General features: G+C 36.8%; 1 protein-coding gene across 1 annotated transcript in view; it reads right to left on the bottom strand.

The window, feature by feature from the left end:
• oca2 (oculocutaneous albinism II) overlaps positions 1-24,884 on the bottom strand; it is a 353,721-nt gene that overhangs the window by 259,247 nt on the left and 69,590 nt on the right. Inside the window, exon 3 of the mRNA XM_028800033.2 lies at positions 14,054-14,152. Coding sequence (XP_028655866.1) covers positions 14,054-14,152 — 99 coding nt within the window. The remainder of the gene's footprint in view (positions 1-14,053; positions 14,153-24,884) is intronic.

Raw genomic sequence — 24,884 nt, 5'->3', positions numbered from 1 at the left:
TGTTACTGTGAAAGGAGCAGGAATCACAGAACTTGAGTAGTCACTTATGTTCTTTGTTTATATATTTCAGACTTTTAATAAAAAAAACGAGAAATAAAGGGGGTTTGCATTACTTCTTTATGGCAGTTTATACGGCACGTTGCATACATATCACAATGCAGAAGCTTTGAGGGTTAACCGTATCCAAAGACCAGGCCACAACACTATGGCGTGTGCAGTGGAGACCGGTTACATATGCTCTATTAAAAGGTTAATAGGGGTCTTCTCCAATTAGAATAGATATTTTTAAGAAGTAATCTTTACTTTGGTATAATCAAAATGTACCATAAAACGATTACCTAAACAAGCCCATGGATAACTGCAGTGTTAGAAGGAGGTCATTATGGCTAATTTCTGAAAGCAGTCTAAATCATACTTGTATTTGGGGTCCATTGTCAATTTGATTTTTGCCTCCTTATTTCTTCATTCAATCTTTCTATTTAAAAGATGGCTGAGAAATGAAAATTGTCAATTAATATTGCAATTATGTGGATTCATTTGCATTCCAGGGAGTTCATTAGTGTTTTTCTGCAGGCAATTTGTATGGAGCAGACTCAGGTACAGCTGATGGCAAATGTGGCTGCTCTTCACCCATCAAGCTTTCAACCTGCTAAACAAATTCAGGGTCACAGAAAACCAGGGTCTCTTCAGGCAGGAACTGACCCTGGGCAGAGTGGAAGCTTCAGTTTACACTCTCTCACATACAACACTCTGCATTCACTCACAATGCCAGTTTAGATGGACATTCATCATATAACCCACATCAGTACTCATTTTGTGTCATAGTGCTGAAGTGAAAGCCTCCATTTTCAAATGGTTTAGGCAAATGGCATAACAAATACATAAAAGAGAGTGGATACAATTCTATAAACCTTGAATTTTTAAATATAAATACAATTTTACTAAATTGCCAAGACAAAATACTGATAGTCCTCAAGTCAGAGCTCAGGAACAAGAAGTCCTGGTAAATTATTATTATAGATTATAAGACAGAACATCTAATAGAGACTGTAATATAGTACATAGTATAGAATATAGTATAGTATAGTATACCCTAGTACTACAGAGAATATAGATAAAAAGAACTTATTATGGTACCCATATTGACTTCTACATTAAGACTGCTCAAAACAAAGACATGCTGCCACTGAGGCTCTCTATGGACCAAAGCATCCAGGCTGTGAAGCATGTACAAGTGGATGCATTATATAAACTAAAAGCGTAAGGAGTTGGAAAAAGGATAAAAACAATTAACATTTAAGCTTATTCAAAGTATGCTAGAAAAGAGCACTATCCTTACACTTAATGCTTCATTTTGGGAAGGAAACAATCCACTGAAGACAGCAACTCATCTACAGTGAGGAACATAAGTATTTGAACACCCTGCGATTTTGCAAGTTCTCCCACTTAGAAATCATGGAGGGGTCTGAAATTCACATTGTAGGTGCATTCCCACTGTGAGAGACAGAATGTAAAAAAAAAAAAAAAAAATTCAGGAAATCACATTGTATGATTTGTACAGAATTTATTTGTATTGCACTGCGGCACATAAGTATTTGAACACCTGAGAAAATCAGTATTAATATTTGATACAGAAGCCTTTGTTTGCAATTACAGAGGTCAAACGTTTCCCGTAGTTCTTGACCAGGTTTGCACACACTGCAACAGGGATTTTGGCCCACTCCTCCACACAGATCTCTTCTAGATCTGTCAGGTTCCGGGGCTGACGCTGAGCAACACGGAGTTTCAGCTCCCTCCAAAGATTTTCGATTGGATTTAGGTCTGGAGACTGGCTAGGCCACTCCAGAACCTTGATATGCTTCTTACGGAGCCACTCCTTGGTTATCCTGGCTGTGTGCTTCGGGTCATTGTCATGTTGGAAGACCCAGCCACGACCCATCTTCAGTGCTCTGACTGAGGGAAGGAGGTTGTTGCTCAAAATCTCACAATACATGGCCCCATTCATCCTCTCCTTAATACAGTGCAGTCGTCCTGTCCCCTTCGCAGAAAAGCACCCCCCAAAGCATGATGTTTCCACCCCCATGATTCACAGTAGGGATGGTGTTCTTAGGATGCAACTCCTCCTTTTTCCTCCAAACATGGCGAGTGAAGTTTAGACCAAAAAGTTCTATTTTGGTCTCATCTGACCACATGACTTTCTCCCATGCCTCCTCTGGATCATCCAGATGGTCATTGGCAAACTTCAGATGGGCCTGGACATGTGATGACTTGAGCAGGGGAACCTTCCATGCAATGTGTGATTTGAAACCATGACGGCATAGTGTTCTACCGACAGTGACCTTTAAAACTGTGGTCCCAGCTCTCTTCATGTCATTGACCAGCTCCTCCTGTGTAGTTCTGGGCTGATTCCTCACCTTTCTTATCATCTGTGATACCCCACGAGGTGAGATCTTGCATGGAGCCCCAGTCCGAGGGAGACTGACAGTCGTCTTTAGCCTGTTCCATTTTCTGACAATTGCTTCAACAGTTGATCTATTTTCACCAAGCTGCTTGGCAATTGCCCCGTAGACCTTTACAGCCTTGTGGAGGTCCACAATTTTGTCTCTGGTGCCTTGACAGCTCTGTGGTCTTGCCCATGGTAGTAGTTGGAGTCTGACTGACTGTGGGGTGGACAGGTGTCTTTAAAGAGCACAGACAGGTGCTACTAATTAAGATTACTAAGTGGAGAAGCGGTGGCCGTCTTAAAGGCAGAGTAACAGGTCTTTGAGAGCCAGAATTCTTGCTGATTGCCAAGTGTTCAAATACTTATGTGCAGCAGTGCAATAGAAATTAATTCTGTACAAATCATACAATGTGATTTCCTGAATTTTTTTTACATTGGGAATGCACCTACAATGTGAATTTCAGACCCCTCCGTGATTTCTAAGTGGGAGAACTTGCAAAATCGCAGAGTGTTCAAATACTTATGTTCCTCACTGTATATCCTCTGTTATAGTACTGCCAACTATACATCCATATTACGTCCAACTCATATACGTCCATATTACATTCAACTCATAGGTCAGTTTCACGTTATTTTTAATCATACTTATTTCCCACTTTCCAAGACAACTGTCTTTTCCTTTTTCTCTGGTGACCAACTAAAAGCAAATGAAGCGATAACCTGGTTCCCCAACATCCATTTATTCCGACATCTAAATAAGCCATCCATCGGATCAGAAGTCCTTTTGAAAAATCTAGAAATATTACATCTAAGGAGGATACAAATTTTCCTCTATTCCTTTTCCATATGAGAACTGTGCCAGTTTTGTAGAAGTACACTCATAAAAGCTACTCCATCGTATGGCCACTGAAATCCACGCTGTATGCTTGTTCATACTTTTATTCTGTCCATGCTCTGTTACAAGTATTTCAGTATACATATAAAACAGACATTCTGATAACTTAAACCGACAAACTTAGTTAAATTTCCTCCGGCATTCCATAACTAACTTTTATACCTCACTGCTCATCTTCTCAGATTGCTGCCTTTCACACTCAGTCTATCCTTCCACTGTCACACTGCTTAGTCCATTTATTGGCAAAATCACCTAATGAAATAGCCCAACAGTCAAATGTTTTTTTGTTTTTTTTTTAAATTTTGCAGATGAAATGCTGACAAGGCCCTTCTCAAATTTTCATACTCCCAAGTACAGATGCATATAGAGAAATCACTTTCTAACAAGGCTAATCCTTACAACTTTAACACACACTTTTCTTCCAGAGCAGAGCTGCTGCCTCACTTTCAGTTCTGTCCATGTAGATACAAATGCACCTGTTCCACCTTCATCTATTTTCTTTCCATAGTTTTGCTGAATCAGTGGATACCTGTGATTAATTAACAGACTACCACTTGGATGTAAAAGTGCTTAATATTCCAAGTTTCCCTTAGCTTTCAAAATGTAGACTCCCAGAAGACCAAAGCCTCAGTATCTCTTTAAAGTTTACTTTTCCATCCTTTTCTAGTTGGCACATTTTCTTTTGATGTTCATTCCTGTGTGAGTAGGAATAAAGATGACACTCTAAACCAGCGGTGAGCAAACTAACTCCTTAAGGACTGCAGTGGCTTAAAGTTTCCTCCACATTCATTCTATTACAAAGCAGCTGTTACATTCCTTTAATTGAATACTAGGCCTAAGTACATTTGTTTATATTTTAAATATCCAGAAAATACCCAGGTTAAGTAAGGGTTTTACTACTCAAATTTGTGAAAGCACCTTAACCCTATTTACCACTTAAAAATCTGTAGCCTTATTTTTTAGTAAGAGGATCTGTTATATGATGTACAGTACATGTCTACACATCAGCAGCAGATCATCTTCTAGCTAGAAGAGACTTCATATAAGATGTTCTAGGGGATCTTCAAAACTCATGTAGCATAATTAACCTGTAACTTGATGACAAGAGAATTTGAAATTGTGCTCACATTGCCATAAAATACTGAAGTATGCAAAGTGTTCACGTATATAATTTTGCTCTAGTCCTGTACAGGTAAGCAGGCCTTAGTACAGAACAGCTCTATAAGAAATGATTTGTAAGATATTCATCCTTCAACCCTCTCAAACCCATTCAGTGGAGAATTTACATTTTAACCAATTATTCTAATACACATGCACACACATTTCTGAAACATGAGAGGGGAAAAAAAAAACAAAAAAAAAAAACAGAATACCTGGACAAAACCCCATGCAGAGATTACGTATGCAGTAACTGGGACCATGATTCAAACCCATTCCAAATGAACCAGCAGCATTAAGCAATATGTCATCTATAAATAAGTTAAACAGTAAAGCAAATTTAAATACATTCTCAATGTCATTATAGTTGAGGACAGATGTACATACTCAAAGGCTTAAATATGATAGAATTCATTTGTCTTAAGATGGGCTGAGTGTAAAGCCATTAGAATATAAAAACAAAATGCACAAGTGAACAAAAGCAAAAATTCTATATGAATTATGAGTGGGCTTTTAATCACAGAGAGATTGGATTTGCTAACTAAATACAAAATCAAAAACAATTTTTAGAAGTGAAGTGCACTTCAAAGTCAAATTCTAATTTAACTTTAGATATCATGCATCTTCTGGTAAGCTTTGAAAAGGTTTTTCATTTTTGGTTGTGGTGTACATAAGTGGAACTGTATCTTTTACTCTATCTTGATGGCTCCTCAAACTTATGCTTTAGTTAATAAAAAAAACAACACTTATTTGGGTGCAATATCCAATTACTTATGACAAAGTGCTACATTTGTGTCTTCTGTAGGGCTCTTAATATGGGATTAAAGTCGGTCCTTATTTGTTAACCTCAGCTAATTTTAACTGTTTTGCTTGCCATACTTAGACGATCCTCATGTTACACAAGGCTGTAGCCTAAACGTTTATTATTTTATTAGCCAGGTTACCTGAGAAAGACAGATAATTGAATAAATGTAACAGTTTAATCACTTGCCATACATGTAATTTCAGTGCCATTTATATATAGCCTCGTGTGTCTGAAGCGGTCTTTATCAGCGCTGCCTCTCGCGTATATTCCCATAAATCCTGCTTCTCAGAAACTCCTTGCCTGCCTTCTGTACACTTTTATAATTTCTGTCTTTGAAGGTGACTCTCAGTGTGCCTCCTAAGCCTTAACTCCTTCTCTTGTTAATCGCTCACTTACACTTCCTATTTAGATTGCCACCACCAAAGCTAAATTGACCCATTAGATTATTCTAAGGGATTGGACACACACACACACACACACACACACACACACACAGAGACCTTAAGCTTTTTGTTATATAGTAGATTTAACGCAGTAAACAGGGTTAACAGTAAATATTTCTCATTTACAATGATTGCCTGGGAAAGTACCAAAGCAGTAGATGCATTAAAAAATTAAGTATGAGAAAGAATTTGTGAATAAATACTTTTATAAAAATAGCAAGTAACCAATTCAAATGTTTGATCACTAAATGATCACTGTCAGACCGGCTAGCGCAGAATATTTGATAAGGTCCTTGGGGTCTCAGTGCACATAAATGGGTTCACATCTGGGGGATAATGAATGCTACTGGTTCAAAGGGTGTCCTGGACATGGGGACACCAAGTGCACCCAAGACAGATATGTGCAGAGGAGAAATCTTGGAATGACAGAACACTTTGTCATCAATAGAAGGTGACAGTAGAGGGCACCCACATGAAGCAGATCATGTACAAATATTAAAACTTTGCAATAGAAATAAAACTATTGTTCATTCCATCTATAAACTGTCTACTACAGGATCATATTTTAAACAATTTTTACAGTTAAATTGCCTTTTATTACAAGGCATTTACAAAGTAAATAAAATATTGTTCAACAGGATATTTGTAGGAATCTGTTGGTTATTTTTCCACCCTAATGTTTTAAATCCACATCTACATCTGTACATACTGTATGTTCACCCCCGCTGAAGCATAAGCCACCCCCACTATAAGGCAATTTAATGCTAAAAGTTAATTTAAGACCTACATTCTTTTTAAAACACCATTCATCCTGATTTATCAAAGCTTTTGGTACACTGCAAGTCATGAATGCCAGTTCTGCCACTAGCTACTGTCACTTGTAGTTTAAGTATAGTTATTTAGTTTTAGTAGATACAAACATTGATATTCAAATACTGTATGTCTAAAAGGGCATACCTGCTAATGCAGTTCTAATTATTGTTTCAAGGGCTCTCATGAATGCAGTCACCTCAGGAAATATATGGGACATTCTTATAAGCCAGAGTAAGGAGTACATTGGATAAGCTGATGTTTCCTCTATTTTGTACTTTAATGCATTCTTGTTTAGCATAGCACCAAAAAGTAGAATTATGTTGTATATTAGCAGGAAATGGAAGTAAGAATTTCACTATACTCCATACACAAATATACTACTTCATACTATTTTTCCCCCCCATGTGCTGAATAGACTTTACATCATCAGTTTCACACAGGTTCTAATATTAAAATTGAAGACTTGTTTCCAAGCTGCCAAGTAGACCATTATAGAAAGAGCAAGAGATCAGGACAAGGTGTGATGAATACAGAACATTAAATATGCATAGATTTGTTCAAGAGAGTCTTATTCTACCTCACAGAGGGGGGGAATATTTTGCAGATCTGGGAAATAACATAACACACACTAAGAGCGTTACCAGATGTGAGGGCTGCATGTATATTGTGAAAGTCATGGAGTTAAGCTCCCAGAAATTCATTACATATATCAGCAATACTCTAAAACAAGAAATGGAAACAGTAGGGCACACAGTAATCCCCAACATGTCCATCATAAGTGGATAGCAGTAGAAATGAGAAAGTAACAAATGACAAAACTCTGGTTTCCGCAAAAAAGATGAAAAAAATCAACACTACCAAGATAGTCTTTCAGGGCATGATCATAGAAATAGAACTAATTCATCAGAAAAGAGAAGAATAATTTAGAAATAATAATGAAATGCATGTTGCAAGTGTGGTGCATTCCACATACTCTATAACAGCTCATTCATGGAGTGACAAATGAAGGTAAAGCAGCACATACTCCTTCCTCTTCCCTGGGCAATGCTTTCAGCAAATGGCAAGTGTCCATCCTCTCTCACCCTTGCCATCTCAAAAGACTTTTGTTAGTCCAGCTCAAGCATGGGTCTCATTACAAATGTGGTAGATGCTAGCTTAATATTTGTCCTAGAGAAAATTGAATAGGACATTTTCTGTTCATCATGAAATGAGTATTCAGAAAAGAGGAAATGGATTTGTGATACAATCAACTGTTATTAAATGGCAAACATAAATCATCTTTTTTAATTAAACCTGTTAAAATATGAATTCTCTAATTACTGTGGTTAACTTTAACACTTTAAATTGGCATTTTTTTTAAGCAACTGTTTCTAATTCCTTTAAAGTAAACATCATGTTGATATGTTGTGTTCTGAAGATATTGAGGTTGCAAGTTGTGAAGGTCCAGTGAAATTTGCAACTTTAAGTGAAACTGGATCAGTTTTTTTTATAGATATATGTAGAAAATCTAAAATCAGCCTATATTCTGTGTTAGACTACAAGTAGGCTGGGGAAAAAAAGCTGCAAAGTTTTATAGAAGCGGGTGCAGTGGTTCTCACATGATGCTCAGACAGAAATTAAAGCACTGCTTGAAAAGGCAATTTCTCGTTATTAGCCAAAACAGCCTCATTTGCATTTAATGGGATAGGTTTGCTTTTGTGGTGCAACACTGATTGAGATATGCAATAGTAAATATCTCTAACTTGAACACATTCTGTAAATAGTGTTTGACAATTTTCAATCTTTGGGATTTTTTTTTTTTTTTTTTTTTTAAATTAAATATCCCTCACATATTTTCTAAAAATGCACATGTAACAGCCAGGCCTATAAAGTTAAATTCACATAAGTATTTGCATCACTAGAATAGAATGTCAGTTTTACATAACTACATAGAAAATGAAAGATTTTATCCCCTATAAGCTAACATGTCAATGGAACATTTTTAATAGGTCGAGTATATTTCTATGTAAAAATTTCCATTAATTAGTAGTAATGCATACAGTATCTTAGAAACCGAAGATGTAAGCCTGAAGCATCACAAGCAAAAACTTAGTTTTTGTGTATACTAATTTTTTTTTCTCATCAGTTTGTAAGATACTTGGACTGTGGAGTGTATGCATCACAATCAAAATTTGAAACTTTCCAGTAGCTACAAAATTTTAGAAATACCGCTACAATAAGCAAAGTCAGAACATTAAAATAAATCAAGAAGTGCCGACATACTTTAATTCAAAAGTAAACTATTTCTAATACATTTTGCATTTTGTTTTATTAATTGTTATATTTGGTAATAACATTGCTTTGAAACCTTTAAAATAAATTAACTTAATGGACAGATATTCTCCATTAAAAAAATGTATACAGTATATATATAAAAATTTGATGATATCTTTCCAACTAGTGCTCAGTCTCAATAACATACTATACCTGAATTTATATGCACTTTGCTCATTTATTTTTCCCAGTATATTTATTGAATGCCATTATGATCATCAAAATGGTCTGAATTTGTTAGCAATATCAAAAGAATTGTAAACACTTAATGAATATGCAAGACCCCAGATAACTAAGTTACAAGTTTGTACTCTTACTGAAAAAGAGAGGTAATGGTCAATATTGTGCTTTGGAGAAGATAAAGTTTGAAATATGAATCATATTGAAAACTAAATTCTACATGACAAAAACAACATGAAAAAGGATTTGGTAAATATACGTTAATAAGGGTAATTGACAAAAGAGAAAGAAAGTACTGCAAGACAAGAAAACCAGGGTAAAAAGATGAGCCGACTAGTAATTCTTATTTTTACATACTTAAATTGCTAGAATGTTTGTCTCTAGAAACAGAATGGGAGTTGGAGAGGAGATCACCTGGATAAGGAGACATGATTTATGTACAGATAGGCCTTGTGTCACAAACAAGTCTTGCAAACACTCATAACTCAATTTTATATGCAAGTCAGAACATGCAATGAAAATGTTTAATGGAAAAATTGGAAAAACAGTGGTTTTATTTCTTATTTTAAGAAAACATTTCCAACTTAATAAAATGACTGAATATCATGATTTTCAAACCTTAAAGCAAATAATTTAAAGTAAAATGAACTGCGTCTAAATACAGCACATCAGCCTTATGCTTAAACATCATACAATTTTTGATAATGACACAGTAGTGGAAGTTTGCGCCATCATTTCTTTTCAAGCTTTATTACTGACAATTGATCCCTCATTAAAGACGTGTGGTTTTTGCTGATGGATTTCTCAGAGTGTCACCTCCCACTCCAAGCTATACTGCTTAGGATGACGCAGCTGGGACATAGCCCTGGGATGCTGGGAATTGCAAGCAGTTTCTACTGCTCAGCTAAATGGCTATCAATGGCTGATTAAGCTGCTTAACTGCGAGAGCTTTTTTGTGTTGCTGGGTACACTGCTGATTATATGAGTGGCATGAGTGCAGATAAGTGCATAATTGGAAACGGAACCGTGCAGTGCTGTTCCTTCACAGTAGTAATGGACGCTACATATTTATCCATGTCAAAACTATTTTGCTTTATTTGTAAGTAAAAAATGGAAGTTACTAGATGAAAATTAATTGAAACTTTCTGGCGGAAGTCCGATACCACATTTTCCTTTTCATGGAGTACGTAGAATCATGAAACAAACATCTATCAAGGGTAATTCTTACTGGGCACATGATAACAGCTGTCAATTATGGTTTTGGTTTTAAACTGCTAAGCTGCAAATTTCACTGTACTATTAGATTCCAGTGTTTCTCGTAGTACTACAATTATGACATTTTCCCTCACTGATCCGTCTTCAGATTTCACAAGTTACACTGCATTTTACATTTGTTTTATAAAGCAATTATTCTTTTAATCAGTGGCAATAGCAAATTGTTCGATTTAGGTTGTGATCATGTGCTTCTTATCCCCTCAAATTGAAAGCCAAATACTTCCGTTATCTTTTTTTCCTCACTTTATTCCATTTTATTTTCAACTAGTGTCAGATATTCTAATCGAGGGTACTTGGTATAGTTAACTCATCATTAGATACTGGGGTCTTTACAGATTGTTTGAAGACTGCAGCAATTAAACAACTGCTCAAGAAAAACCTAGACACCTGTCTTTGACAACTTTAGACCGATTTCTAACCTGCCTTTTAAAAGTAAAATTCTAGAAAAAGCAATTAAACGGGTATTTGAATAAACATTCTCTTCTTGATAAGTTTCAGTCAGGTTTTAGAACAAATTGGACAACAAACTACACTGGTTAAAGCAGTAAATAATTCCAGGTTAATGCAGAAACATGCAACATATCTGTTCTTATTCCCTTAGACCTGCATGCAGCATTTGACACCGTAGACCATAATATTTTTAATCATCTCCTCCTTCTTCTTGGGGTTGCCACAGCAGATCATCTTTTACCATCTCTTCCTGTCCTCTGCATCCAGCTCTGTTACACCCATCATCTGGATGTCTTCTCTCACCACATCCATAAACCTTCCCTCTGAGGCCTTCCTCTTTTCCTTTTGCCTGGCAGCTCTATCCTTAACATCTTTTTCCCAATATACCCAGCATCTCTCCTGTGCACATGTCCAAACCAACGCAATCTCACCTCACTAGCTTTGTCTCCAACCCGTCCAACCTGAGCTGACCTTCTAATGTTCTCATTTCTAATCCTATCCATCCTCGTCACACCCAATGCAAATCTTAGCATCTTTAACTCTGCCACCTCCAGCTTGGTCTCCTGTTTTTTCATCAGTGCCACGGTCTCCAACACATGTAACATAGCTGGCCTCTCTGCCATCCTGTAGACCTTCCCTTTCACTCTTGCCGATACCAGGATCACAAATTACTCCTGAAACTCTTCTCCACTCATTCCACCCAGCCTGCACTATTTTTCACCTCTCTTCCACAATCCCCATTACTCTGTACTGTTGATCCCAAGTATTTAAACTCATCCACCTTCACCAGCTCTACATCTTGCATCCTCAACATTCCACTGACCTTCCTCTCATTCACACACATGTATTTTATCTTTTTCCTACTGACCTTCATTCCTCTCCTCTCTAGAGCATATCTCCACCTCTCCAGGGTCTCCTCACCTGCTCCCTAATATCGCTACAGATTACAATGTCATCAGCAAACATCATAGTCCACGGGGACTCCTGTCTATTTTCATCTGTTAACCTGTCCATCACAATTGCAAATAAAGGGCTCAGAGCTGATCCCTGATGTAATCCCACCTCCATATTGAATTTATCTGTCACACTTCACCTGTACATATACTGTACAACTCTTACATATTTCTCTGCCACTCCCAACTTCCTCATAACAATAGCACAATATTCTTAATAAATCTCCTTAAACAATTAGCAAGTCTTACAGGCAGTGTCTTAAATTCGTTTCAGTCTAATTTAATAGGAAGACAATTCTTTGTTAGTTGTGGCGACTGTACTTCGGAGATCCAGCACATTTTATGCTGTGTGCCCCAAGGATCTGTTTTGGGTCCACTGTTATTTTCAATCTGCATGCTCCCATTAGGCCAGATTTTATTGAAATAAAGTAGAATCCAAACTACCAGTTTTTCAGATAACATGCAGCTTTATTTATCTATAGGACCTGATGACCACTGTCAACACCCTGATCCAATGTCTTGCTTGTATTTGTAACTGGGTGAGTATTAAAATTTCTTCAAACTAAATAAAGGAAAAAAATCTTTGGCAAAAATGTAAATAAAGTATGAGGGACCCCTGGTTGAACTCTGTAGCATGAATGCAATAGCCTAGCAATTCTGGCCTTCCTTCAAGATTAGGTGAAAGTTGGACTAGTTATTGTACTGGGTGCCATCTCAAGACCCTGCCCTCATACAAACTGAAGAGCCCAGCAGATCAGGAAACAGTTCTGGCTCCTCCTCATCAGCCTGTGACAGCCTACAACGTATTATTGACATTACAGTTTTGGCAAAGGGGTTTTAAGGTCTTTGTTTTCCTTACATTGCACTCTATACTTTTTAAAGTCTTGGATTGTTAGGATACATGATCTGTCCTATTGCTAAAAAACATAGTGTTCCACCCACATATGTCCTATCTCAGGTATCTGTCGCTGACTGCAGGCAAAGTCTTTTTTTTTTAATATATAAAAAAGGACAGTTAATACTTCCATAACATACTCTTTTTTTAGTCTTGATGTTTGCCGACTGGCACTCACTTTCTCCTTTGAACTCTAGTCATCATTCCTTTATATCAAAAACAATTCTGTTACGGTCAGCTGAAAGAAACATGGCATAAAGAACAGCAGCACCGTTAACTTTTCCTGTTTTTACTAACAGGGATCAGATGATCCTGTTCTGATGTGCTGCTTCCCTGTACTTTTAATATATATTTGATTTTTAAAAGTCAAAAGCAGCATTAAAAAGTCAGGCCAAGCTTAAGTGCATTTATTCCTAGGGAATGGATGTTTACTTTTCTTAACAACAGATACAAGCACCATATCTTGGCACATGTGTTTCCTGCAGAATGTACAGTACATAGAGAAATACTGCTTATTTTTCTTCACTTGCAACTATCACCATCCTTAAGTAAAGCTTCTGCTGCTAGCGTGGCAAAGAGAAAGACCACAGTATGTCTTGGCTTAGAGCAAAGGTGTTAAACTCAGTTTCTAAAGTGACTGCAGGTTTTTGTTTTCAGCCACTTTCTGAATTAAAAAACGATTTACTAATGCTAGTAGAACATACCACATTGCCGCCTTATAATTGTTTTATTTACTTATTTATTTATTTATCAAGCAGCCAAACAATAACGAGATCTAAAGTGAGCCAATTGACAACCAGGAGAATTTAAATCCCAGGTGTACCTGTGTCTTTCATTAAATATCTTTCTCAATATATGAAAAGGAAGAAATGAAGGTCTGAGAAATACTGATCCACAAAACATCATGTGGATTGTGATCTCATAAAAATGAAAATCAGTTTTGGAAATGACTGATTTGGCAAAATAATAACACCAAAAAGCCATACAACTCAAACCCTGGTTTAAATAACTCTAAGAAATTGATTGGAATGAAAAACCTGGCCCCCAAAGAATGTTTTAGACCATTAAGTTAGTTGGTCATCCACCAGCTTGGTTTGTATCTCTTTACTATTTGGATGTCTGTTAAGTGTAAAAAAAAAAATTAAGCAAATGAATTATAAAAAAGGCAAAAGCAGTATGTTAAATTAGCAGCAGTAAATGGTTGCTAATGAAAAAAGAGGCTAAAATGAAAACCTGCAGCTCTCCAATATCCGAGTTTGAAACCCATGGCCTAGAGTTCATGAAAATTTAATATTGCTTGGGGAGGGTTTTGTAAATTGATGCCTTTAATTCCTATTAGAATTCCACAATTACTTGGATAAATCTAGAAATAAGCCCCCTCCCCTCCACCATTGAAAAACTGCATACATGAATAACAAAAATCCACTTGCCCATCATTTTCAGTAGAAAGCTTTAGTAGCGGAGATGTCTCTGTGAAGGAATTTCCTTTTGATTTCCCTTTTAGAAATCGAAGCACATTGAATCGGCTGCTAATAAGAAAAAGAAAGAAAGAAAAAACTAAAATTACTTAACAGTCAAAGAAAATGCATTTCAAAAAATACAACTGACTAGAGTCTTTTCTTGAAAACATGTAAACTCAATTTGATAAAACTTTCTTTAAAATATATCATCCATACCATATTCCTCCCACTTATCCTCATAAAAGTAATGGTACCAACAGGCTGAGCTGGGCTAACACACTCAGCAACTTCATTCAATATCCTTTGGAATTCCTGGAGATAATGCCTCAAATAGGGGAAGAAGCAAAGTAGCCTTACAGAGGAAGCTAACTTCAGCCACTTGTGTTCAAAATCTCATTCTTTTGGTCACTTATTACAGCTCATAATCATAGGTGAGCATAAGAATGTAAACTGAATATTAATGTAAAAGCTTTATCAAAATGACTCACTGTTTCCCATCTTTATTAAAATCGATCACAGAGTCACCTCTTCCCTCCCTCGGGACCAAGACCCTAAGGTAATGGACAGTTGCTCAACCATTAAGTGCTGAAAACAAGACATTTTCCCCCACCCATTAACCCCAGAACACCATTAACTCAGATTTGGAAGTGTAGATGCTCACACCAAACACATTTCATTTACAAACAAAAATAAAATTAAATGATGTCAAAACTTTCATTCAACCTTTTAAATAAATGTTTAGAATAAACAACGCTGCAGCTAAAATAAATATCCCCCTTGAATGTGCTGCAGAGGTTTCAAGCCAAACACAGGTAGCATCATTAGTGTGTGCACACAACCTCTTGACAACTAAAGAAGCTGAACAACTAATTTATAAATCCAGACATCATTACTATGAACATGGAGAGAAAGCTAATAAGCTTTTAGCTCAACAAATCCACAAGCAAGAAGTTCGCAATGCAATCCCAGTAATCACCAACATGAACAGAGACAAAATCATTGACCATAAAATTATAATGTACACATTTAGAGACTATTATAAATCCTTATATTCTGCTGAGTTTAAAGACAACAACACACAATCGTATGCATTTCTGGATACATTATGGTTACCACAAGTAGATACTTTTAGTGAGGAGGAACTGTATAAACCTCTGGCACTATCAGAATTACTAGATGCTATAAAGTCACTTCAAGGCGGGAAAGCAGCAGGCCTCCGCTCAGCTAGCTCCCCTCCTATTAGCAACATTTACAGAAGCTAGAGACAATCAAATTCTACATCAAACTTTTTGCCAAACATTATCATCTTTCCTAAACAAAATAAGGACTTATTACAATGTGCATCATACAGACCAATTTCACTTCTGAATAATGATGTTAAGATACTCTCAAAAATCATAGCTAGAAGGATGGAGAAAGTGCTTCCTTCGGTAATATCACAAGATCAAAATGGATTTATCAAGGGTCGACACTTATCCTCCAATCTTCGACGCCTGTTTAATGTAATATACTCACCAACAAAGTCAAACACCCCAGAAATATTATTATCATTGGATGCAGAAAAAGCATTTGACATGATTGAATGGAAATACCTTTTCACTACATTAGAGAAATTTGGGTTTGGCCCGAACATTTGTGCATGGATCAAACTACTGTATACCAATCCAGAAGCTTCAGTTTGTATTAACAACATTTGTTCAGACTACTTTAAACTAGAACGTGGTACCAAACAAGGATGCCCCTTGTCACCACTGCTATTTGCAATTGCCATTGAACCACTGGCGGTTCACTGTTGAAATGCTGATCAGATAAATGGGATTATCAGAGAAGGACTGGAACATAAAAGTTCTTTATATGCAGATGATATGGTACTGTATATATCAGACCTACAAAATTCTGTGCCTGTAGTCTTAACAGCACTTACAGAATTTCAAAAGATCTTTGGTCTCAGAATTAATCTGAATAAAAGTGTACTATTTCCAGTGAATTCTCAAGCATATAATATTAGATTAGACACCCTACCTTTTATCATTGCAGATCATTTTAAATACTTAGGGATAAACATCACAAGCAAACACAAAGCTCTTTATCAACAAAATTTCGCCATCTGTATGGAAACAATTAAACAAGACTTGCATAGATGGTCAACCCTTCCTCTCACTGTAGCTGGAAGAATTAACATTGTTAAGATGAGTATTCTTCCTAAGCTTTTTTTTTTTTTTTATTTCAAAACATTCCAATATACATCAGTAAATCATTTTTTAAGCAATTAGATTCAACAATAACCTCATTTATTTGGAACTCAAAACATTCACATATCCAAAGAGCGACCCTACAAAGGCCTAAGGCAGAAGGTGGCATGACTCTACCTAACTTTCAGTTTTATTACTGGGGAGCAAACATACAAGCTATAAAAACCTGGACACAAATAGATGAACATACACAGGCCTGGTCCGCAATAGAAGTAAAATCCTGCAGTACTTCTTTGTATTCCCTGCTTTGTGCCCCAATAAATGCAAGGTATCGGCAATATATGTACTAATAACCCAATTGTGCTTCACTCACTCAGAATATGGAACCAATGTAAAAAGCATTTTAAGATGGAGAAGCTTTTATCTGTGGCACCTCTGCAAGAGAACAACCTCTTTCAACCCTCGCAAACATATGCAGTTTTTAATACCTGGAAAAAAGTTGGGATTAAAATGCTTAGAGATCTTTATATAGACAACATCTTTGCATCCTACAAACAATTACATTCCAAATTTAAACTTTCCAGCTACACATTTCTTTCACTATCTTCAAATTAGGAACTTTGTTAAACAGAACCTGCCCGATTTTCCTCATCTTGCACCCTCCATGTTGGAAAAAATATGTCTCAACTTCAAGGACTTAGACACCATCTCTGCAATATATAAAATTATTTTACAGTCCCTCCTTTTCAAAGATCCAAGAGGACAATGGGAAAAAGATCTCAATATATCAGAAAGGGAGTGGAAAGTATCAATGCAGAGACTTCATTCGAGCTCCATATGTGCATACAATTGTTATATATCGAGCACATCTGTCTCGCCTAAAACTGTCCAAAATGTTTCCAGGGCAAGATCCAACCTGCGAACGCTGCAATCAAGTGCCAGCCTCACTGGGTCATATGTTTTGGGCCTGCGCCAGATTAACATCATTTTAGACCAAAATTTTTTAAGTGCCTTTCAGACAGCCTTGGTGTCACAATCCCTCCTAACCCATTAACAGCTGTGTTTGGTGTTCTTCCAGATGGGTTTAAATTGGAGAAGGACAAACAAACTGATTACATTTACTACACTTTTGCACACAGACTTATTTTGTTAGCTGGAAGACTCCTAACTCTCCTTTTTTAAGTCAGTGGGTAACTTACCTGTAGTATAAAACATCAAATTCCATTACAACGAATATCTTTACAACGAACTTTTCATTACAACGAAGTATTTTTATGGTGCCGACAGCTTCCCCATATGACACGAGTCTACAGAAATCTCGTTACTACGAAGTACATTCAACAGATACTTTCATTACAACAAAGTGCACAAAAGACCTTGAAATGCCTGAATGAATCATCCACAGAGCTGTTAGTTCTGTGGCTGCAGCTCAGTTGTGCACAATGATCCCCAAACAGAAAAAAAAAATTAGAATATTTCTTTCTTCGAACTTTCCTTGTAGGCCCTACTGTTTTTTTTTTTTTTTTGCCTTTTTTGTTTCCTGTGGTTTCAGTGATACCTTTTGCTTATTGCTCGTCAACATTTGAAAAACATCCATTGGAATTTAACTCCTTGTCACCCACCTATAGAAATGGCAGACACGAAAAAACGATAACAGTTCATATTAGGAAAAAAAAATTTTACATTTTTGCAGTTCTCAATTGCGGCAAAAAGAAAAAAGACGTTGCCAGTGAATTTGGAATTTCGCTATCGACGCTGTCAACTTTCTTGAAAGACAGAGCAAAAAAAGTAGAAAATTCTCGGGTTGCAAACGTATGTGAACTGCTGCATTTGAAAACGTCGAAAAAGCCGTTTTTATGTGGTTCAGTGATTCTCGTTCAAGAAACATTCCTATTAATGCGGCACTCGATCAAGAAAATGTGAGGTTTGTAAACTCTCTTGGGACCTCCCCCAACTGGACAGCAAGCTGAAAAGCATCCCGAAGTGCGATCTCTGCGTCTGTATTGGGCAATAGCAGATATGCTGCGTCTCTCCGCCAAAGTAAACAGTGTCATGCTTGGGTCACAGATTTGCACAGAAACACAGAAGATTGAATAAAGTTCCTGTCTCTACAAACACTGCAAACAAACATATCTTCCTCTTCAAAAGAGTGCACGTCAGGAGCAGGGAAGGACACAGATAGAGAAAGGCAAACAAACAATCAGCAACTGACAGGTGCTTTTGGATTTTTAAGTCTGCGAAGTACCGCGCGGATCACGAGATAGATCAGCCGCAAGTAAGCCCAGCAGCAAGGGAGCAATTTGAAGGTAGTCTTTCAGTGTTTAATCTGTAGGGGTGTGATCAGCCCTCCAGCTCACAACAAAAAAGATCTCAAGGGGTGATGCAAGGTTAGGAGCACGTAAATTGTAAATGCAGATACTGTAACAGGATTACTTGATCACTGACCTGGCCACGACTCTGCCTGACTGCTGTGTCTGTGTATAGCAGAGTGGCAGATCACGCTACAATAAATAACTGTGCCATTCCTGTTTCAAGCTGAAAAAAACTGGTTTTACTAAAGTACTGAGACTAAGCCTCGTATTTTGGGGTGCAAGACAGGGACTTATAGCGCGACCTTGATCTTTTATGATTTGCTTCTTTGGCGCTTCACTGCAGCAATGTGAGCCTCCTATTGCCCTGCCCCAGCAACGGACAAACAATCTTCCACAGACTCTGCAATCACGCTTCAGGATGCACTTCAGAGTGTTGTTCCTGTTGGCTGGGGAGTCGGGGGATAGGAGGGTGGGGTTCATTAAAAATGAAGTGTTCATTAAAAAAGTTACATTTCTTTCCACAATTTGAGTATCCACACCCCTATACATCATTTGCCCATCAATCCACTTTCTTTCAACTTTGTCCTTTTCTGATCAGAGTGATGTTGAATTGCCAAGTGGCACTACCTTTCCAGACAGATCACTGTAGGAGAGGTTTGTGGAAAAAAAGGAAAAAAAAAAAAAAAAGAGTAAAAAAAAAAAAAAAAACACCTCTCCCCCTTGAGACAACTCAATGCTCAAGGACCAGGTACTTTGACCAATAAAAATTTCCTATTTCATGGAGTGGCATCTTCTGGTCTGAATGGTAGAGATCTAGTAACATGTGGAGTAGGCCAATTTCAAATTGAGGACATTAATAGTTTTATTCAATTACTAATAGATACACAACACAGATTCATGAAAAGCCTGAAAAATACAAAATTTCCCAGAAAAGTCTCCTTATAAGGAGTACCAGAGAATTACAGTTCCTGTTAAATATAATTCAGGAATGATATCTATAAATTTAAAAAGACAGATGCACATCAAGAAAATGTCTTTACAACCTAGATTGTTAGTTTAACAAGTTTTTTATAAGCAATAGTATCTGAAGCAAATTTTGATTAAACATGCAGAATGGTAGCAGTGTATTTATAGTGAAGAACGTGTCTTACAGTTACATTGGGGTGTTATAGAGAGCAATTGGGAACTTACGTTTGCTTGTATCAATGGTACACAACAAGCTGTCACAAAATATGTAAAACAATAAGGAGCAGCAGGTTGTTAGTCAACAGATTTTACAGGAGAAACCAAGTTTCCCCCTCAGCAAAGCTTTTTCTAATTGGTAACAATCAAAAGGTATCATATTAATATTTTCCTATAATTAGAAATTTACATTAAAAACAATAAAATTGATTTTACTTTGTATTACAAGTGGTTTGCAGACACTGTCAGAAAATTATTTTGGATAACAGAAACAGACAGTATAAGTGTTTTGGCTTCTTCTCAAAATTCATTAGTAGTTAAGATGTTTTATAATAAACTCCTACCCTTCAGACAGATGCCCACAAATTTGTTCACTAAACCAGAACACAAGGATCACAAATTCTTTGAACCTGCCTGCCACAGGATGTCTTCTACTCTACTTCAGCAAGCTTTAGTCGAACATTTTCAAAATATAATGTTCAACCTTGTATATTATTTTTATTTCAAGAAAACTTTTAATCCTGTAGCTGCCAGTTCCCAGCTCATTATTGTGCTTAGGCAGTTCTCTAAATTTGTAGAAATCATTGGTGCCTTTCTGGACAAATTTCTTAAAAAGAAAAAGCTTGTTTTACCCAGGGATTAAAAATGTCTGCTATGATGTATCCTTTAGCATAGCACATGTTGGCATCGGCTTGCTTTCTCAGAAGCAGAAAAGTTCAAGATCAGTATTAATTCTAAAACGAGAGTTGTTGTGATGGGTCTGCTTATATTGCAAATTCATGGGCCAAAAGACATTAACTAGCTTATATTTGTACAATATTAATTTTATATGATATATGTACTGTAGTATACTATTTACTTTAAAACATTCACCATAGGACAACTGGATAAAGAACTGCCATAGAGTTAGCTGTAGTCCCTTATTTAATAGCTACAGGTTTTTATTGTTAAACTAGACATTAAGCCCGTTACAATAACGGGCGCTAGAATAGTCTTTACAAGTGCATAAAGTAGTAGTTTAGTAGTGCATAAACATTAGTAGGAACAGTCTATATTAAATGGCAAAGGACCGTCTATTTTCTGTTACAGTAATACTGGCTTGTATGTGGCTGTAATATGCGTCACTGTATTGTGTGCCTTTAATTTTCTCTCATAGTAATATGTCTCTCCAGCAAGTATTTTAATCTGTGCTGGCGTGCAGCTGATTATTGTATGTATGGAGTCTCCCCAGCAATGGATTTTATGTGCGCGAAAATAAATCTACTTTTAAAAGTCATCCTATTGTAATATCATGAAAATTCGTATATTTAGGAAAATACTTTACACTTTACCGGGCCAAGATTGTTAATCGCAAATCTGACATCCTCAGAGTGAACACTTGCACAACAGCAAACACTAATCCCACCTCTTTGGGGAAGCTGGTCTCCGCGTCTCAGTACCCGATTGGATTTTTCGTGCGTTATGTTTTAGGTTTTACCTCATTTACCGAAATCCGATTGGATCGTCCGCGCGATATTTTATAGGTCCCACCCTCTCTGTCTTGTGTGATGCGTCAGGCAGCCTTTGAAGCATCGCACCGTGCCCCGTGCATGCGTACTTCACCGGAAGACACACACACGGATTCATGGACGCACACAGGGATTTTATTAGAGGATATATTCTGTATTATCCAATTAATTATACTACAAATGAGAACTTTATTTCTCCTTTCCCCTTATCCTTCTCTCTATATACAGAGTACAGAGAGAAAGGAAATAAAGATATTTTAATCAGATTCCTTCGCTTTATAAATCCATACAGTGATTTCCTTTGCTACTGGAAATTTGACAATAAAACTTTCAAGTTTAATATTTGATTAACAGAAACTCAGCAAATGCATTTATTTTACTTATGTCAGTTATTGAATGAACAAAGTTATCAAACACCAACTGCCACAATGCAAAAAAAAAAAAAAATAATGGATCCGTTACATTTAACTGGCTAAGTCTACTGTGATGACCTGGTTAATTGCAAGGGCCGCAATAAAAATGTTTAATATAGTTCAAGATCAGTCTTTCACATCGCCAGAGAGTTATTTTACCCCACGGTTCATTGCAGAATTCAAAAAACAGTTCAGTTCCTGCCACACCAATTCTATTGAGTTTAGTTGTGGACTTTGACCAGGTCACTCAAAGTTTAAATTTTGCTTCTTCTCAGCTATTCTGATGTTAAATTTGCTTGTGTGTTTTGTATCACTGTCTTGCTGCACGCACAATCTACAGAGTTCATGGTTCCTTTAATAGCAGTAAGTTACCCAGATCCAGAAGAAGCAAAGCATCGTCAACACTACCACTACCTTTGACTGTTGGTATGATGTTCTTACTTTGGAATACTGTGCTTGATAATGCTGGACATAATGGGGTTAAATATTACCCAAAAAGTTCTACTTTGTCAGTCTTTTCTATGGAAAGCTGAATCTAATCTCAGCAATTCCTGACAAATGAGAATTTATGCTCTTAGTTAGCAGAAGTCTTTTTCCCCCACAGGTGTCATTTTGGTTGTGGAATCAAACGGTCACATTTAATAAAGAGAAACCTAGGACATCAGCCATATTACCTGTCAAAAACAGGTAACAGAATAAATTTTAAAATATCCGATATTTCTTCCCTACGTGTACCTTTAGCACCTTTCCTCGGTAGCCTCATGTGTCTGAATCTTTGTTGACGAGTGCTCCGCCACTCTAACGTGTTTCAGAAAAGCCTGCTGCTCAGATTCTAACATTTCAAATCACCTTGCTCACTTTCTATCTGCTTTTATTCTTCCCATCTCTGAAGACAACTCCTTTTTTGGGGCTCCTACACTTACTTTTCCTTATGTGTCTCACAGTCAAAACTTCCTTTGATAGAGTTAAAGCCAAACTGACCAACCAGAATGCTCAGAGGAACCAGACACACACACATACGCACTTGTGTGTTTATTATATAGTAGACTAGCCATTCCCCGCAGTTCCGCCCGTGTAATAGTGAAACAAGATAAACTTTTTAAAAAAAAAAAAAAAAACACAAACAAAAATTGGTATTGCTAGCTAAGCAGAGGAAAGGCACACTCCAAAACACAGAGGTAGACCGAGTCCCAACTCCTGACGTCACGCTTCCCCCTCCCCTCGGCCTGCAGCTTCTTTCTCGGATTATCGTGAATATATCGCTCCTGCAAGTAAACTATGATTCTTCGCGGAATGAGAGAAGTCACAAAACCAACCAGAATGGTTCAAGCAAATTCTAGAAAAATACCCCTTCTAAATCCATTAAGTAGTCTTCTCTTTTGCTAGCTAAGCAGATGTAAGATACGCCCCGAGGCTGGCGCACAATAAGTCGGGCCTCACCCATCTCCCCTCAGCCCACTGCATCTCTCTCAGATTCGCACAAATAAATCCGTACAACAAGTGAACTATGATACTTAGCACAATGAGAGAGGTCGCAAAAATCAACCGGAATGTTCAAGTGGATTATAGAAAAAAAAAAATCTAAATCCGTTAAGTAGTTCTCTCGTGAAAAGCGGACAGACAGACAGATGTTGGATTTTATATAGAGAGATATACTCTATATTTTTAATAAAAGATCTTTTGACACTTTCTGGATGATTGTATGCTGCTCTTGGAGTAAATCTTTCACAAGCCAGCCACTCCTGGAATATTCAATACTTAGTGTTCCATATATAAAGATTGTTCTCATCGGTGGAGTCCCAAAGCCACTTCGTAAGCGTTTCCTTCAGGAATTTTCTTTTGATTGTGGCATTATGTGCATTTTGAGTCTTTACTTTAGCAACTTGTCTCTGACAAGGGTCACAGTAGATGAGGTTTATACCTTTACTTAGGATAATTTCAATAAAACAAAACATTAGATAAATGGCACCTTAACATTAAGAAATTTAGAATGCCCTGAAAACATTCAGCATTAAAAATGTGCAATTAAAAAAAATTTAAAAAGAGATCAAGATGGGGCGAAATACTTATTTCACATTATTGCATCTATAGCTTTCTCTCTAAATATTTTGTACATACATATACAGTATAAACATTCTATATCAGGTGGAAAAAGTACAAACCATTTTTACTCAAACAAATACTCAAATACAATTTAATTGCTTATGAAGCAAATTAACTTAAAATTAGAAACAATCCTCCAATATCTCGTGCACTAGAAAGCATAAACAAAAAACACTCAAATACAACAGATTTTATCATCAAAAGGCATATCATACATATACACATATTGTATACATACTAAAAAGCTACAGTAAAATTGTTGTGGTACACTTCCACAGATAAATGAAAATGTTGAAAAAATACAGCATATATGTAGGTAGTACATGAGTTCTGAAGCAAAAAAGATCAGGAGATAAGTTAATCATTTACTGGAATTACGGTGTAATTTTTGTCACTTATTTCTCAGTTGAAACATGTAGGTAGAGTTTGATGAACACAGCACTATGTTCGCTGCTAGTTATGCATATACTCAATATGATGTTTGTTCAGAGAGGATTGTGATTTTGCCAAGAGGCCACAGCTAGTGCAACAACCCTGTTTGTGACAAGTTCTTATGAGCCACATGAGCATGACAGGCAAGCGGTGTGCACTCACCATCACATTTCTCAGCCGAAAGCTTTTTGCTGTAGCCATGGAAACAAATGCATTCCTCAAAAGGAGAGGCTAATCATTTTCCAAGCACCAATGTTCCTCTACATAGTATCACTGTTAATTACTCCAAAACTTACCAATATACATTAGTAAAATGTATACACATTTAGGAAACATCATATGTGCTAAATGTATAACATAAGGAAACTTATTTTTAAAGAAACAATGCCACTAATTATTGTAGTCTCTCTTTTGATATATGGCTACCAGAATGTTTCTACAGTAAACACTCCACTCAAAAAAAAAAACTAACCTGCATGACATCTTTGAACTGTGCGAGGAAACACAAACGCTGATATGTATACATTTCAAATATAAAATCAGAGGTTAATCTTGAAGCAGACTGTGGGCTGTTCTGGACTGGCAACTCTAAAGTACTTCTAGAAACAGAAGAAGGACCAAGTCTCACCCAGGCTACATTTATCCTGACTGTTTGCAGA

Source organism: Erpetoichthys calabaricus, chromosome 4, assembly GCF_900747795.2.
Source record: "Erpetoichthys calabaricus chromosome 4, fErpCal1.3, whole genome shotgun sequence".
NCBI lineage: Eukaryota > Metazoa > Chordata > Cladistia > Polypteriformes > Polypteridae > Erpetoichthys > Erpetoichthys calabaricus.
Note: the sequence above shows the minus strand (reverse complement) of the source record. Positions and strands in the feature narration are given on the sequence as shown.